General features: G+C 39.8%; 1 protein-coding gene across 1 annotated transcript in view; it reads right to left on the reverse strand.

Annotated features, from left to right (window-relative positions):
- Window positions 1-18,499, reverse strand: part of rev3l (REV3 like, DNA directed polymerase zeta catalytic subunit) — a 118,608-nt gene that overhangs the window by 23,847 nt on the left and 76,262 nt on the right. Inside the window, exons 10-22 of the mRNA XM_051725262.1 lie at window positions 16,869-16,997; window positions 16,103-16,337; window positions 15,395-15,537; window positions 11,449-15,286; window positions 9,829-10,697; window positions 8,553-8,641; window positions 8,302-8,427; window positions 7,855-8,047; window positions 4,949-5,060; window positions 4,711-4,826; window positions 3,926-4,044; window positions 3,355-3,473; window positions 1,711-1,852 (exon numbers count right to left, since the gene is read on the reverse strand). Of these exons, the coding sequence (XP_051581222.1) occupies window positions 1,711-1,852; window positions 3,355-3,473; window positions 3,926-4,044; window positions 4,711-4,826; window positions 4,949-5,060; window positions 7,855-8,047; window positions 8,302-8,427; window positions 8,553-8,641; window positions 9,829-10,697; window positions 11,449-15,286; window positions 15,395-15,537; window positions 16,103-16,337; window positions 16,869-16,997 (6,230 nt within the window). The remainder of the gene's footprint in view (window positions 1-1,710; window positions 1,853-3,354; window positions 3,474-3,925; window positions 4,045-4,710; window positions 4,827-4,948; window positions 5,061-7,854; window positions 8,048-8,301; window positions 8,428-8,552; window positions 8,642-9,828; window positions 10,698-11,448; window positions 15,287-15,394; window positions 15,538-16,102; window positions 16,338-16,868; window positions 16,998-18,499) is intronic.

An 18,499-nucleotide genomic window follows, 5' to 3' on the forward strand; every position in this document is an offset into this window, starting at 1 on the left:
CAGCATAAAAGTAATCCATACGACTCCATTGGTTACATCAATGTCTTTAGAAGAGATATAAGTGTGGTGAGAAACATCAATATTTAAGTTTGTTTTTTTTTTTACTATAAATTCTCCTCCCTGCTCAGTCAATCTCCACTTTAACTTTCACTTTTACATTCTCGTTCTTGTGTTTTTGGTGATTCACGTTCTTCATGCATACACCCCCTACTGAGCAGGGAGAAGAATTTCTAGTCTAATATTGATCTGTTTCTCACCCACACCTATCACTTCAGAAGACATGGATTTAACCACTGGAGTAGTATGGATTACTTTTATGCTGCCTTTATGTGCTTTTTAGCAGCTTCAAAGTTCTGGCAACAATTCACTTGCTATAAATCTTAATTTGTGTTCTGCAGAAGAAAGAAAGTCATACATATCTGGGATGACATGAGGGTGAGTAAATGAGAGAATTTTCATTTTTGGGTGAACTATGGATGAGAATCATTTGGATTTGATTCAACTACACTCAAAGACTCCTTAATGATTCTATTAATAATTCTGTTAGTACTTAAAAGAGCTTCCCCCTCCTTCCCAGAATAATTGGTCCTTGCTATATTCTTAATAAATATACTTAAAAACAAATCAACCTTTTGGAAACATATTTAAATGTATTTTATTTCAAGCACTATTTATTATGACAAAACCGAATGAGTTTTGAATATGCATCTTTAACTACACTTTGTTATATGAACTAGTCAGTAATTACACTGAAACAGGTCTTACGAGTCACAAGTGTTACGTACACAAGAGTTGAACAAGACTAAAGTAATGACGTGGAATTCAGTATATAATTGAAGAACCACTCTGACCGTTTAAGTCAGTTAGTGAGTCCTAGTAATTGTATAGTATTGTAGTACAGTGTTCCGGTCTGCAAAATGCAAGAATGCAGAATTCAAGAACTGTTAACATCATAAAAATAATGGGGGCCTGGGTAGCTCAGTGGTAAAATACGCTGGCTACCACCCCTGGAGTTCGCTAGTTCGAATGACAGGGTGTGCTGAGTGACTCCAGCCAGGTCTCCTAAGCAACCAAATTGGCCCGGTTGCTAGGGAGGGTAGAGTCACATGGGGTAACTTCCTCGTGGTTGCTATAATGTGGTTTGTTCTTGGTGGGGCGCGTGGTGAGTTGAGCGTGGTTGCCGCGGTGGATGGTGTGAAGCCTCCACACGCGCTATGTCTCCGTGGCAACGCACTCAACAAGCCACGTGATAAGATGCGCGGGTTGGCGGTCTCAGACGCGGAGGCAACTGGGATTCGTCCTCCACCACCCGGACTGAGGCGAATCACTACGCGACCATGAGGACTTAAAAGTGCATTGGGAATTGGGCATTCCAAAAATCCCCCCCCCAAAAAAGTTCCCAACCCCAAAAAGAGTTTATATAGTTCCCAACCCCAAACTTAAGCTCTATCGGCTAGCATGGTGATTACCACAGAAAAATAAATGCTAACTGGCCTCAGTTTTTACAGTAATGCACTTACAATGGAAGTCCATGGGGCAGTCATACAGCACCGGTATAAATGTTTTTAAAGTGCAACCATGACAAACTACTATACTTGAGATTTGGTACTTGCTGTTAAAATAACACAAAATGGAACATCGGGCAGAGCTAAAGGAGACTAGACCATGTACTCTTATGGGTTTGGATGTCTGTTTCAGATGGATGCTTACCTGTGACCCCCTGGTGAGCACATGGTAGAACTGGATCCCAAATACGCGTGCAAGCTCACTTGTCCGGCCAATTACATCCTGCTGGTGGAGCAACTGCATTATCCCACAGACACGGCTAACATAGTGATCCACCACCTTCCACCTGATACAAACAACAGCACACAACAACACATCATAACAGACAAATTGCAATAGTTAGCGGATGATCATGAGGACATATGACATACTGCATTTGCCAAAATGTACAAACGTGCAGCACACACTGATGACAATTTGGATTAATAAAGCAAAATACCCTATTTGCAAAATGATAACTAGACAACATTCTCGGAATAAGACATGCAACATGATGAGGTCATGCGACAACCATGTATCATCCTATCGTTTGAAACATTTATCGTTACCAGAGGTGAGAGGTTTACTTTCAAAATGTAATTCAGTACAAATGACTACTTGTAAATGTAGTCACACAATCCATATAACGATTCCTTAAAATACATTATACAGTGGCAAGTTAGTTAGTTATTTAGTGATTTTACGCTATGCCAGCTTCCAAGGGTATTTTCTTGGCAAAAAACAAGTAAAATATATTAAAAGGTAGAGTGATTAAATTTTAATTTTTTTTTAATGTATTTTCAATAAGAACTCTAAAACTGATTCAGGGTTTACTTTGTTAAAAATCTCTTCAAAAGTGTTTATACAGTGGCAAGAAAAAGAATGTGAACCCTTTGGAATTACCTGCATTTATGTATAAATTTGTCTTAAAATCTGGTTTGTTCTTCATCCAAGTTACAATAATGAACAAACACAATCTGTTTTAACTAATAACACAAAAATGATAGTATTGTTCTTGTATATACTGAATACATCATTCAAACATTCACAGTTTAGGTTGGAAAAAGTATGTGAACTCCTAGGAAAATGACATCAACAAAAGCCAATTAGAGTCAGTTGTTGTTAAACTTGGCAAGCAATTAATGAAATGAGATTGTAGGTGTGGGTTAGAGCTACTTTGACTAATAAAAAGCACTCAAACATTTTGAGTTTGCTATTTACAAAATGCATCTGCTGACACGGACTATGCCTCACAAGAAAAAGATCTCGGAAGACCTACAATCAGGAATTGGTGCTTTGCATAAAGCTGGAAAGGGTTACAAAGATATCTTGAAGAGCTTAGATATTCATCTGTCCACAGTTAGACAAATTGTCTAAGTTGAGACGATTTAGTACTGTGCTTACTCTCCCTTGAAGTGGCAGTCCAGCCAAGATGACTTAAAGGTCACACCGCAGAATGCTCAATGAGGTAAACAATAACCCTAGAGTGACAGCTAAAGACTTGAAGGAATCATTGGAACTGGTGAACATCTCTGTTCATGAGTCTGCTATACAGAAAACATTAAACAAACATGGTGTCCATGGCAGGACACCACGAAGGAAGCCGCTGCTTTCCAACAAAAACACTGCTGCGTGCCTGTTAAAAAATTGTAGGCAGTATACAGTATATACGGCATAGTATGCAGTAAGCAGTATGCTAGTATTCCATGAACATAGCCTTTGTTAATAGATGAATGGAATAATAATTTAACTGGAACTACTCTGCAAGGCCAATCATAGGCAGGTGACTAATGAGGGATCATTTCTCACCTGTGCAGGTGTGTGTTGTGGTCAAACCAGTCCGAGAGTGTGCGATGGCTGTAGAGAGGAAAGCGCTGGTGCAGGAGATGGAAAGCCACATTCTCAAAAGAGTAGTTATTCAATGCAGCCTGAAGACATACAAGAAACTTTCAATTCAACAAAGAATACGAACCTGATATTAACCAGGGCTCAAGGCAAAAGAATGCCACCAAAATTGACAAATGCTCCAGATATTTTAAATGTGGAGGCAAAAATGTTACCCTAAGGAACTATTTCGACCTGGTATGGTCCTTGATTCCGTCATCTTAAAATATATATTTTTAAATATTTTACATATATATTTTTTCAGGTCACAAAACATTTTAGATATTTACTGGTCATCTAACATGTAATATATTCCATAATATTACATTTTAAGCATATCTAGCTATGGGTTTAGACATGGTAGTGACCATTTCAATTAATTAATTAAAATTTTGTGTTACATGTCAAAATATGCCTTCATAAAAGTAAAAAACAAAAAAAAAACAAAAGGTTACAATTAGCTAATGCATTCTGGGAGAATGAATATCAAGAGTACCTCAGTCTTCATAACCCTCCACAGGTTGAGGACAATGCGTCCAACAATATGGATTTCCGTCATGGTGTCTGCACCATACTCGTCTTTTTCTGCTGCAAAGCGATTCTCCTTTGCATCTCCTGTTAAAAAAGGACATCAAATACACTGATCAGCCACAACATTAAAACCACCTGCCTAATATTGTGTCGCCAAAACAGATGGTTGTACAATTGTGGTGAGAAGAATATCATCTCAGAATGTTATTCTGAGATGCGGGTTGGCGCTGTTTTGGCGGCACGAGGGGGACCTACACAATATTAGGCAGATGGTTTTAATGTTGTGGCTGATCGGTGTAAATGTTGAGAAATGGGATTAAACTATGTGGAATAAGGCACACATTTGGCGGAAGTTCCAGCCTGCTCTAGCTAAAATTCTTAAAATGAACACATGACATAAAATGTTTAAGTCTTACTGTGTGCTTTCAGTTCTTGCGTATTCAATGACAGACTTTATCATTTCAATTGTTGCTGTGCTGTAATAAACGCAACATCAGTTTAAAACATTGCCCGTTTGCTGCAGTCTTGACAGTGATGTACTGTATGCACAAAGCCCCGCCGTTTGACTTCCTCTACACCTGGTGCAGTTCTAAACACCATCAATTCTGCTGATCGGCCTATTGTGTTTGTGCCACAACTCCTCATGCGACAGGAGAGCCTGGAGATTAATTTTAATGAGAATACGCAACATATCCTTCTCTACACAAACATAAACAAAAGCAAGGCTTGTGCTAACTGAGCTAACCTCACCTGGCACACGGGAGAGCTGTTGGCACAAGTCCACACCCAGCGATGATGCCCGCTGCAGTAGGTAGCCCCAAGAGTGCATCTGGACCTCATAACCAATTAGGATGTCTGGGTCATATCTGCAAAAAACGGTGGTGGGGCAGCTGTCCTTATGAGTAACCCCATCATGACTGCTGATGTTTTCTTGATTTCAGCACATAAAAAAGTAATAATATCCAAAATACACACATGATTAACCTACTTTGTCATTATGTTATGGATTTCTTCAAACAGCTCCTTCTCGTCGCTGGCATAGGTGACCTGCAGTCCTGTTACACCAGATCTAAACAACAGAGGTGCTGTGCTCCTTGAGGCTACAATCAGAAAAGAATTAACAATAATGTTTACACAAAAACATAGTGAATACTATAAGGCTATTTTCGCATTAATCTGGATACATTTGAACACGGTGTTTTTGTTTTCTAAACGCTCTTCGAAACGTTTTTCAAAAGTTGCTCATCCACACTAAAAAATATAAAACTCAAATCTCCTTATTGCACATGCAAAAAACGCTGTTCCATGTACGGTCTGAAACGCAACTGTCCTCATTTTCCGTCGCCGGACAGCAATTCCAAGTAAAATTCCCATCGCACTTGAAGTATTCAATGTGAAGGTTGTACAAAAGTAAAAATTTTCTTTAACAATGCTATCAAAGTGAATAGCAGGCACAACAACACTGCTACAACATGAGCCGCCATCTCGATTTTTTTGGGGTTGAATTGATCATATGACTGCGTCACATAACACAGACATGCGCTCGTAGAACACGTGTATGTAAAGGGTTCTCATTCTTTCTTTGTTTCAGTCTTCTGAATTGTTTTTTTTTTTTTTGTAAGAATAGTATCGTCTATGGGAATGCTGCAAATGACCTCAGACCATCTCAGCTCAGGAGGTGCTCTGAGTTCAGTCTGCTTTATTTCCACAGAGCAGTTTGTTGTGAGCACAACTCTGCAGGGTCACGTTATATATAGCCAATACATCTGTGATTAAATCATAGAATAATACAAAAACACGTTCACCTCGAACCATGATTTATATTTCAGTGATTATTATCATCACTATAATTATGTTTACATTTATAATTGTTTTTAGATCTTAATTTTTATTAGTATTTTTCCACCTGTTGTCATAGACGGGTACTTGCGTGACGGTAAATGGAAAGGTGGTTATATATGTTTTTTTTGTTGTTTTTTTTACCACTTCGTTATTTTAATTGCTTTTTAGTTTCATTTTAACTGCAATTTGAATTTATAAATGTCTTTGGTTTAAGTTTTTTTAAATAAATGAATTTCATTTTCAATGCAAAATCACTAAAGCAAGAATATTCACCGATCCCTCAGCTGGGGGGTTGACGATGTAACTGAATATTGTGATATATATATTTTTTTAAATAAAAATATCATGAACATATTTCTTGCATATCGCCCAGCCCTAGGAGGGAACAAAACAAATGTATTTCCACACATTCAAGGTCATTACCCTTCTGAAGCAGCTAAACTGGGTCCTGGTATGAAAGGTAATAAAACACCAACATTAAACCCACAACAACCCACAAGAAGTGATGTATTTGCCCGGACAACGAAATGATGGAGAGAATGCACGGATGAAGCATGTTTATTGCCAAAGAGATGTTGCCCTTCACAACTGTTGAAAAGCCATCTTTCAAAAAGTTGAACAACACACATTTTAATTGCACTTCATTTTTTTTCAGTTTCATTTGAATTTTTAGTAAAAATAAATAAAAAATAAAGTTTAAAGTTGGAAATCAAGCTGCCTTGCGTTACTGTGTAGGCTATTGCTTAATGAAAATTACCCCACAGTACCACTTAGTGTCCAACCAGCAGTAATACCGGTGTTAGTCGGTTTGAACACGAACACCGCACCGATGTGAAAATTATTCAGCCATCTTGGTTCCAGAAGTGTTTTTCCCATTCATTTCTTCCATAGGGATTTCATAAAATCCATCATAAGAGTTCTAAGCCATGAACCAAACCAACCAGCATGAATAAGGTGAATCATAACATTACAAACATTGCCTTGGTAGCTCAGCGAGTACTGACGCTGACTACCACCCCTGGAGTCGCGAGTTCGTGTGCTGCGTGACTCCAGCCAGGTCTCCTATGCAACCAAACTGGTCCGGTTGCTAGGGAGGGTAGAGTCACATGGGGTAACCTCCTCGTGGTCGCGATTAATGGTTCTCGCTCTCAATGGGGCGCGTGGTAAGTTGTGCGTGGTCGCTATAATGTGGTTCGTTCTCGCTGGGGCGTGTGGTGAGTTGAGCATGGTTGCCGTGGTGGGTGGCGTGAAGCCTCCACACGTGCTATGTCTCTGTGGCAACGCGCTCAAAAAGCCACGTGATAAGATGCGCGGGTTGATGGTCTCAGACGCGGAGGCAACTGGGATTCGTCCTCCGCCACCCGGACTGAGGCGAATCACTACGCGACCAGGAGGACTTAAAAGCACATTGGGAATTGGGCATTCCAAATTGGGAGAAAAAAATAATAATAATTGATTATAAGTATAAAAACAATCTATTTACATTTTATTGCAAAAAATTCAGACATCTGCAAATATACAATTAGTTTGAGAGTGTAGGGAGACGGACTTGATTGCGTCATTCACAGTGCATCTTGGGAGTGTCACTGCAGAGCTTGTTTAGCATGCTTTATTGGCTGTTCTCTGATTGGTGGATCTTTAAACAATCTCTGAGCTCACGGTAGGTCTGTCTTTAAAGGTTTATAAGTTGTCATTAAAAATCAATTCACCTTTGGGAAAAAATGAATGTAATTTTTTATTCCGGAATCCAAATGTTGCGCCTATTTAAACAGCACTTTGGAGCAGAATTTTGGACCAATGAGATTTTATTTTGGGCGAGGCTACCCAGCACAACATGATAAAAATGTATACCAAGTAACCAACAAAATGTGTTGTCCCATGTTACTTATTATGGTCGAGGCTGAAAAAAAAAAAATAAAAAAAATAAAAATAAAAATAATCAGATTAACACGGAAGAAATTATTTACTTCTTGTCGCTTTATCGTGACGCATCTGATAAGGACAAGCTGTTATTACATCAATAATGCTCCAAATAAAAAAAACAAATCTCACCTTGATCTGAAGAACAAAAGTCTTTATCAACAATGATGGCACCAGTCATCTTGGTGGTGTCAGAATTGGGGAGAGGGGCATCAGAACTGAGGCAGTAGAATAAGGCACAAACTGGGTCAAATTCAGGATCAGGCTCAAGGTCGCGACGGGTCCTTGCATGGAGCTCCATGCTCATCAGTGTGAGGTACTGCACCTACAGCAGGGAGATTAAAGCCTGAAATAAGAATACTTCAAATCCAAGACAGTAGACTCGCGTTGATGAGAGATGCTGTTTTGAATGAAGGCAAACAAGGAGACGTTTAAAAAAGGCATGAACAAAGTCTTTTCTGCACTTGTTTATGTAGAACTTTTGCAGAAATGCCTTCAAACGTTTTTGTCATATGATCAATTGCTCAGTTTAATGAAACCATTTCTTAGAAATTAAAGGCAGTCAAAACCAGATCATACCTCATGCATCGCTTTGGCCTCCTGCAAGTTCTGCATACTGACTTTAAAGCCATATGAATTGCAGATCGATGGACCCTCAATCTGAGAGTTCTCTCTCTTCGGAACATTCATAGCGGTGAGCTGGTTCTGTATTGGATATAATGAACTTGCTATTAAACCCCTAAACATTTTTATACTAAGCATCAAACAATTTGGGCATGGTAGCTTCAGGTGATTCATAACTAAGACAAATTTATAGCCTTTGATCTGACCTTCATTTGTGTGGTAAGCAAAACTCTACGTAAAGCATCTTTGTTTTTGTTACTCCGCAGATGTAACTGTTGTGATCTGGGCTCCATATCTGCACAAGAAGAGATCCAAAAGAGATTAAACAGTTTTGAAGAGAGTGGTTATTTCTAGGCTAAATGCAAGACATAATAATCTCTCTGTATTTTTTTATAAAAACAGTCAGATTACCCTTACAGACTGACAGTTGTACAGAGCTTGATACACATAGTAAGTCATCTTAAAAGATGCACACAAATAAAACATTTTACATTTTGGACAGTATTGGGAAAGCTACTTTGAAACTACTTTGTGGCTTCCCACACTACAAGCTACTCATAACTTTAGCTAAAGTAGCTAAAATACACTCTGAAATAGGCTAATCTTTCAAAAAGTAGTTGGCTACATTACAAGTTACTATTAAAACGTAGCTTACTACACTAAAGCTATTTAAAGAAAATATTTGGACATACCAATCAGCAGTTCTGATTGCAAAATATATCATTAAATGTGACATTAAACAATTGAACACTACATTTACATTAAATATAGACAAAAAACAAAACAAGAAAAGCCCCTATTTTATAAGAGTTGAATATAGTGATAAACAGCATCAACTGACTAAATATTTTACTTCAAATAAGAAGTGACTTCTGGCGAAGTCTGTTTAAGGCTGCGCAGTGGCTCAAGTGTGAACTAGTTCATTTACATGAACCGGCCAAACAAATGGACTCGCTAAAATGAAGTGGATTTCCCAATCCCAATTTAAGTGAATTGGTTCTTTTTGACAGTTCATGTAAGTGAACCAGTTAAAATAAACGACTGACTTATATTTAGGTGAATCGTTTATTTTAACTGGTTCATTTACATGAACGGTCTAAAATTTCTGATTCACTTAAATGATTTGGATTTTCCAGCGCTATATTTGAAAGGACAGTTTGGGTGAGAGCGTTTGATTACTCCCTCGGCTCCACTGCTGTGTTCGCAATACAATGCGACAAATGTAGCGTTTGGTGAAGCTACACTGCTACTCTTTGGAAAATGCAGCCTGTTACTGAAAAAGCTACACCATTTTGAAAATTGCAGAATTACTGTCACAATACTGAATAATGTAGTTAAGCCAGTGCCGCCGCTATGTTCATTAAGTTACTCCCCCAACACTCATGTTAGAGAAGAAGCATAAAACTGAATATGCTCATTGCAGATAATGCAGTTGAACATCAAGACACAAGCTCCAAGGAAGTAAATGCAGTAAGAATGTACCCTCATATTTTGTTGGACTGCAGATAGACCCATCGTCATCAGTGCTTCTCCTCCTCCTGAGGACAGGTGTGCTATGAAGCAGGTAAGAGTTTTTCACATCTGAAACTTGGTCTTTAATAGAAAAAGAAGATGGACTCAAGAGGTCATTTGTCTGTGCATTTTCAGGTGATGTGCAATAGAGATCATCAATTTGGGTGGATGGTAATCCATCAGACAAATTGTTCTTGTCTTCATCCTGCTTAAAGCCAGCAGGTCTTTGTTGCCATGTAGGAAGCTCAGGTGAGCTTGGAGAAGTGACCTGACTACCTTTGTTTACCTCCACCTTCAGATCTTTGGCCTCAGTGTCCAAGATATATTTCATGCTCTTAGGGCTGTCAGATGAAGCTGCCTTAACTGGTGAGATACTGAGTGGTACAATCAAGCCGTTCCTCTTGATACTCTGAGAAGCTTTTTCAAGCCCCTTATCACGATTCTCAGAGCTAAGGAAATCCAAGTCCTTCTTCTGAGGTGAGGTCCTGTCACATGTTCTCTGCTTTAACTCTGCAATTGTCTGGCCACCCATTTGTTTCCTATTCCTCTGAAGACAATCATACTGTTTTTTGGCCTGCAGCCAAAGCTGCACCCGTTCTCGGCTTGGAGCACTCTTGCAGGGAAGCATGATCACCTTTTGATCACTGCCAGAGGATGGGGCTTGCTCCTTGGTAGACACTGAATCTTTAGAAGTATGGGTTGGTGCAGAGCCTGGATTTGTCATGGCAGAAAATGCAAGTTTCCAAAACTGCAAGCCCTCCTGAGACAAGTCCCCATTAAACTCAGCTAGTTCATTCGCAAGCCTGGTTTCCAATGTCAACTTGCGACCACCAACCTCCCTGAGAAAAGTGAGAATGGTTCTGGATTTAATTTCACTTGATTACTTGGACCAATTGGATAAAAAAGCATATTTAACAATGATATAACCTAGGGATGCACCAACATGGAACTTCTAGGCCAATACAGATAACCAATAAATTTACCTTTTTGTTTTTTAACCCTTTAAACTGGGGCTGCTTTTTTAACTACTCTAAACAAAATAGGCATTGTTTAAAAGTTTGGAGTCTGGGCCAACTCTAAACTGCTATTTAAGGTTTGGCGGATGTAACGTAACCCAGAAGTGTGTCCATATTAACAGTGTATAAATAAAATTACTTAATGAAACGAACAGAATATGGGAAATATAGTTACTTACAGCAGATGATCCCTGTTAAAATGAGCCTCAAAACACTGTAACATGGTGCATAGATGTAAAAATAATTCTCACAGAGTGTTGGGACATGCTAACTTGACTTAAAACACTATCTGTCCGGTTCACACACGCTCTGTGTGCACACTGATGCTGGAAACTGCCCGACAAAGAGAGAGGCTGCAAGCAGACAGAGATTCTCTGCGGCAAGCAAATAAAGCGTAACAAATTATCAGTGAAAATACTTGCGGTAATTATACTATCAGCGTTACAATCTTATTTTAATTTTCCCAGTAACTGGCCATTAATATATCAGCCACTGAGTTATCGTGCACCCCCTAATACAAACACAAACCTTTTGGAAAATGAGGGTAGATCCATTATAAATGCAATGTTCTTACCTTGGCTTCAAGGGTGCATCTGATGGGTCACTGCAGAATGGTTCCTGGTAGGTGGCTTCTGAGAGGTCCAGATCCATCAGAGTAGCTAAGATCTCTTCCCGAGTAGGCGGACACATGAGTGGTTTGAGAATGTGAGTTCCTCCATTCTTTGAAGTCTGACCTCCATTCCTAAGATGGGACAGTGAGTTGATGGAATGTGGGGAACCGCTTGGGGTTGCTGAATTTAAAGCATCACTGCCATCTAAGAGATCGCTACTTGGTGAAACACCATTATCAGCAAAAGAAGCAGAAGTTAGGGGCAAAAAGGGCTCTGGGTCAAGCAACACATCTCTTTTTTCACAGTGAAAGTCCTGAAAGTGGCTGAGGCCATGGATTTTACCAAAAGAGCTCCCCCAATCTCTGCTAAATATTCTTTCTGAATCAAGCAAAGACACAGATATCTCATTTGGAAAAATTCTGCCATTTTCAGAAGACGACTTGTCAAAGAGCTCTGGACTAAGAGTCCCAGACTTATTCCAGTCCTTTTCATGCTTGCTGATCTCATCAACCTCAAACACTTTTTGTGCCCTGTTCCCCAGCCCTTCAACCAGGGCACTGACTGCTTCCTGACTGACGTCACTGAGGAACTTTTGAGGCAAGTTCTTGTCAGTTAGAACGAACTGGTTACCAGAATAAAGACTGGAGAACTCGGTCTGGCCAATGGCATTGATATCAAAGCTGTAATTGTTTGGGATCTCTGGGGATAAGCTATCCTCAATGGAGCAGCAGCTGTCAAAGCCAGGGTCAGACAAAAAGACAGGACTGTCATCCGATGATAGTTGGTCAAGTGTCACCAAATCATCCCGTTTACTTTGATTACTTCTGCTCTTGGACTTCAACTCTTTTGGCACTTTAGTTGCTGCAGCTCTTTGTTTCCTTGATGTTGATGAAGGGGCCGTTTTAGATTTGGTGGTTTTTAAAACATCAGTGGTTTGACCTTTCTGTGATCTCTGTCCTGCCTTCCGTTGCCTCTTCTGAAGAAGCTCTTTCAAGACAGCCAACCCAGAAGGCATTTCAGAAGTACATATTTCTCCATTCTTAGGAACTGAGGATAAAGTCAGATCTGTATGAGGTTCATCTTTAATTGCACTTTTTTCAGTTGGCAAAAGAGAGGATCTAAAATCCACAGGTTTCGACAGAGATTCTACAAAATCTTTCTTTTTTGCTGGCTGTCTTCTTGATTTTATGGTTGTTTTTAAGGTTGATTGTGAATGTTGTATGGTCCTGGGGCTCTCTTCCTTGCTGGAAATGTCTGATTTAAATTCATAGGGATTTGGTGTGAAAGTCCCATCTTGACTCACGCTTTGAGATCTTGAATTTGATCTGCTGTATGTAATGACAGAACACGGATGTCCTACAGTCTTTGTGGCTGGGGAAAGAATACTATTAAGAGACTTTTCAATAAAGGGATTGAAAGCAATGTGTGATTCTTGTGTATTTGAGGCAATGGTATTGAAGACAAAAACATCAACATCTTGATCTGACTTTTTTTCAATCTTGGTGCTTATTGTTTGAGAATCTGAACATCTGGCAATAAGGTCCTCTTGGCTACTTTTTAGAGAACTAAATGGAATGGGATGCTGGAAAGGAGTCAAGTCATCAGATGAAAAAGGAAGAGGTGCAGGGCTACCAGGAAGTGGAGCCTGCAAGTTATCACTCCCTTCAATTGACAAGGAGTTTCCAGTTACTTGCTTCTTGCTCCGGGTCCTGCTTTTCTGAGAGACAGAAGTGCTGTCTCTGAGAACAGTCCCTTCAATACTTTCACAATATTTTTTTTGCCTTCTTGGACGATTACTTTTCCTTTGTAAATTCTCTGTTTTCACAGAATCATTGTCCACTGGTTTTGCGGTGGTCTTAGCCCGTCTTTTTGGGCTGTTAACAGAAGCCATTTTAGGCCTGGATGTCCTGCTTCTGTCCTGAAGGCCTTTTCTGTATGGATTTGCAGCCATTGCCTGATAGGGTGAACCAAGACATGGGTCATTATGGGGGTTTATGAGATGATCATTTGAATTTGATTTCAATAAGGGGTCGGTAGGGGACCAACATCGAGGTGGAGTTGAATCGGAAGGACTGGGGGCTCTTTCGGACAAATAACCCAACTCCACCATCACATCTGAATACTCAGTACAGTAGTCATCAGTAAAATCATTATAACAAGGCCATGGAGTGGGTAACTTGGGTAAAGTTAATGCTGCTTTAATCCTCTTTGTCCTTTTGGTCTGACTGGCTTGTGCACATCTGGATTTTGGGGAGGTGCTGGCCCTCTTTGATGTTGGGTTGACCTTGGCTTTTCGTTTAGGGCATTTCTTTACTTTTGGTTCAGCCAGTGGGTACTTCACTGCTGTAGACTCTGGGACTTTGGGCCAGAATTCTTTGAGAGGAGCAAGCTTTTTGTACTCTGCAAGCTTTTCTGGTGTTAAAACTGTGTGAGGTTCATCAGCTTTAATTTTAGCAATCTTTACCAGCATGTTCTTCTGACCTTTGAATCTGTTGATGATTATATATTTGATGATGATTGGAGGCTCTTTTTTAGACAGCTTCCTCTTTTTTTGGCTAAAGACAGTGTTGTCTTTAAGGCCTTCAAGTTGCACTGAAGCTTGTTTGAAAGAATGAGAACTTAAACGATCTCCATCTTCACTGTCATGAATTATTTTCCTTTTTGTCCGCAAGGTGTATTTGCTACCTGGCAAACTGGACACCTTGGTGCAAGAGACTTTGGTAGGGATATCTGTGAGTTCATCCTCTACTGAGCTCTCAATTAAACTTTTAATAGTTGGTGGATCTAAAGTGTCCTTGTCAACCTTTCTATCCATTTCTTTCTGGTTGAGAGAGCCTGGAGTGACACAAGGAAGTGGTGTGGCTTCCTCTTTCATTGGAGCTGGGGTCCTTACAGGACTACCCCTTTTTAGACCTAATGTAGATTTCTTTTTGGTCAACTTTAACCTTGACCGTTGCTGCTCAGGGTGATCTAAGTTACAGCAGCCATCCCCAGTCTTGCCCGCGACCTGTTTTTTGATCGGTCTGGAAAGGCAGTTAGAGAGGATAACGCTGGGGAAAAATTTGTAGTGTGCCTCCTGCTGTGCCACAATGGTCCTATCGGTTTTATTTTCTTGGTAGTCCTCATACCTTATTTTCAGTTCCCCTACATCACCCTCTTTATTGCCGTGTCCTGTCTCAGCCTCCTGAGGGGCCAAAAGTTTGCTCTCTTCTATAGGACTTTGAGTCTGGTCAAAACTTCTTATCACCAGACTTCTGCAGTCTTTGGGACTTGGCTCTATCTCAGTCTTGGTGGGACCATTCATCAGCTCTGAGTAACATACTGAGAAGCTACTGTGATTCTCCAAGATGGATAAAGGGTTCTTTTCCACATTTTTCATACTGCTATATTTTTTTCTGCTCTGGGAAAGTTTAGAGTTTCCAAATATCAAGCCATCAGAATCTGTCTGGTTAAGGCCAGTGGCTTGGTTTTCACCAGTGTACAAAGGGTGCACACCTATTTTGTCAGTACCAATTTGGGATATATTTGCCATGTTGCAAGGGATTGGGTGTTTAACAGGCGGAATATAAGGAATGTCTTTATTAACTCTTAATCCAGTTGAATATTCATTTGCCTCTTGACTTTTAAAATGCTTATCCGATGAATCGTCAAGAGCGGGTCTTCGCTCAGCACATTTGTACTTAAGGACAATTTTAGCAGAGGACGGTGGCTCCAAAAGAACAGCTTCATTTGGAAACACATTTCTGCTACCAAGAAACTTGTCTGTTGCTGTCCGGGATCCTTTATCTGTCAGTGATGAATCTACAGAAAAATTAAAAAGTATGTAAACATGTACTGTATACAAGCACCAACAGTAATCATAATTTTCAATCTACACTTCATTTTACTCTTCATTAAACTGCTGCTTACCGCTGTTCTCATCAGCTGCCCCATCTAACTGTGGAATGGACAGATCGGCAAGTAGGGCACTACTTCCCCTCCAGTCCATCTCCTCATCTGAAGATGCCTGCTGATCTTCACTAGAGCTTTCGCTTGCTTCTTTCATACATAATCTGTGCAGGGAGGTCAGATTATTTAAATGATTAAAATCATGACTCACACAGGCACTGTTATCTCTCAGCTGTGGGTTTACATAGCTACAGTTTGAGGATAAATCTGTCCCCAGAATTTACTCAAATTTGACAAAACCTCCCTTTGGAGACATCTAGGGATGTCCTCGTTTGGAAAAACAATTAATAGTTTTGTATATATATAGTTTTTTTTAAAATCCTAAAATGCAAAAAGTATTTTTTTAGGTGTAGGGTAAGTAAACAAACAAACAAAACAAAACAAAAAAAACAAGTCTATGGCAGTGTTTCCAACCTTTTTTGCCATAAGTACTCCCACACGTACTTACGGGATACCCCTAGTTAAGAATCACTGGTCTATGATATGCCTCCATTTAGACAGCCAAGTTTACATTTGGACCAGCCAAAACCTATTCTGAATGCCAGTTAAAAAAAACGGTTCATAAATTGTGTTTGCTGCTCAAATGAATTTTTCTGACTAACTACATAAGAAAGCTAACAGGAATTTTAAAACAGTCCATTCTGAAAATCTTTTGGCAGAGTTTTCCACCTTTGCCTGGTGGAGTGTTCTGACATGTCACTGTCCCATCTTTGTGACATGATTATACTGAGCTCCGCCTCTTCTTTCTCCAGCTCAGGCCCTGCCTCCTCCTCATCACTGTTATAGTTCCAGCTAGCACTACCAGACAGCTGCTGCTGGGACGCTGCTCTGGACCTTTCGGCTCTAAACCCATCATCAGCCAATGCCTCAAGCAGATCCACCATGGCCTGGTCTTGACTGTTGTCTGTTAACAAAATGTTGAAAATAAAATCAATCTGAAAATATAATCAAAACTAGTTTCAGGGTTCACCATATCTTCTGACTAATGAATTTCAAGACTTCTTCAGTCATTCATGATTTTTGAATAAAGATTTTTTTAAATCATTTTGAAGAGATTACCCTCACAAACAACAATTTCTAGCTGATGAAATATTACAGAGCTGAGTATGATTAGAAAACAGTTATATTCACTACAGAAATTTCCATGACATTTCCATTATTTTAGATTTCATAAATTGTATCCATGACATTTCCAGGCCTGGAAATTACAATTTATAAAATCCCTGGAATTTTCAGGTTTTCTAGTGGGAACACTGTAGTTTGAGGGGGAAAAAAAAGACATTATGCATATGCTTGCAGATGCACAATACTGAAAATCATGACTATAAAGAGAAAAATAATGAGGAAGAACCCAGTAAAAAAAAAACCCAGGTTAAAGTCGGTTGCTTGCTTGTGGAAAGAGATATGATGATGTTAGCTGTGATAGTTTCAATACCAAGTATTGCTGATTTGTTGGATCTCTGAGAGGGAGGGAGGAAGGTCTGACTGTTTTCCAACAGACTCAAAATGGCCTCTTCATCAACAACTGCCACTTCAGCATCTTTGCCACCAGGCCTTTTTGTGTCTGTATGGAGAAAAGAAAAAAGACGTAATAAGACTTTATTAATAAAGAATTAATCTCATAACTACAAAACACAGACAGTCTGGGGGAAAGCCGCCTGCACCACTCCTTTTTCTCTGTGTGCAGTCGCATTGTTTTTTTTGGTTGTTTTTTTGGCAGGCACACTGCAAAAATCCTTTACTGAACTCATTCATTTCCAGTAAACATATCTAAACATCCTTAAAACAAGATACATTTACTTGAGAAGCAATACTGAATAAGACAATAAGACTTGTTTTCAGAGAATATATCTCGAATAAAAATGACTTTTCCTTTTAAATAGTTTTTTCATCTTTAAAGCATTGCTGTTAGAGATGAATGTGTCCAGAATCCTTGGGCTAGGGCTGGTTGTCACCCCATTTAGTGAAACTAAAAAGGTGGGCTTGGCTGATGCACAGGAAGCACATTAACATCAGTTGAAGGAATAGTTTACGCAAAAGGAAAATTTTATAATCATTTAATCACCCTCTTGTTCCAAACCTGTATGTTCTTCCGTAGTTCACAAAAGGAGATGTTATGCAGTATGTTAGTCTTAGGCCATGTCCACACTAATACATTTTAGTTTGAAAATGCATCTTTTTATCTACATTTTGGCCTTCTGTCCACACTGAAGCCCAAAGTATGCTTCGGTCAGACAGGACGCGTGACGCAAATTTTGTCAACAGCAGAGTGCACAAGGACTTAACACACGCAGCCCGATTTTTCCAACCGCACGTCTTTGAATGTGCAGAATGCCGGGCGCCTGGAGTTATTTGCACTAATTAGCGGGTCCACAAGGTGGTAACACTCACATATGAGCCGTTGCTGTCATGAAGAAACGCTAATATGTAATCGCCGCTAAACATCAGGAGATGAAGGTAAAAACAACAACAGTGGATGGGCATGTCAAGAGTGCATTTGTGGAGAGGTCTGGAGTTCTGTTTCATTCCTCATGACCACCAGAGGCGGTGCTTAAACACTAGTGTATTATCACAGCGCCAGATAGATAGGTCGAGAGCATATACCAACAAGTCACGTAGTGACATAGGCTGAGCTTTGAGGATAATAGCTACATTAGCTCAGCATTCAGCCTCTTTCGCTTTCTCACCTGATAGAGATAGGTCGTTATTCTTTGTGTGATTCCGTGCTGTCAAGTACAGCTTACAAGAGCAGCGAAGTATCGTCCACACAAGCTGTGACAGCACGCTCCTAAGACTTTTGGATGATTTTGTCGTGTTTGGTGAGTTTTTGTATTTCATTGAATATATTTTCACGATCTGTTGATAACACTTCGTGCTTCTCGGTGCTATCTGGTGACTAGTGTTTACCGCGCTGTTAAGTTGCCAGTCCCCCTCTAACTTAGTTATCTTAATCTCTGGACGGATTTTTGTGATACGCTGTGCTCCTCAGTGCAATCCGACGGCCAGTTATCAGAGTGTGGATATATTTTTACATTTTTCCATGAGTGTTCTTTGCTGAACTGCCTT

The sequence above is a fragment of the Myxocyprinus asiaticus genome, chromosome 19 (assembly GCF_019703515.2).
Source record: "Myxocyprinus asiaticus isolate MX2 ecotype Aquarium Trade chromosome 19, UBuf_Myxa_2, whole genome shotgun sequence".
Classification (NCBI taxonomy): domain Eukaryota; kingdom Metazoa; phylum Chordata; class Actinopteri; order Cypriniformes; family Catostomidae; genus Myxocyprinus; species Myxocyprinus asiaticus.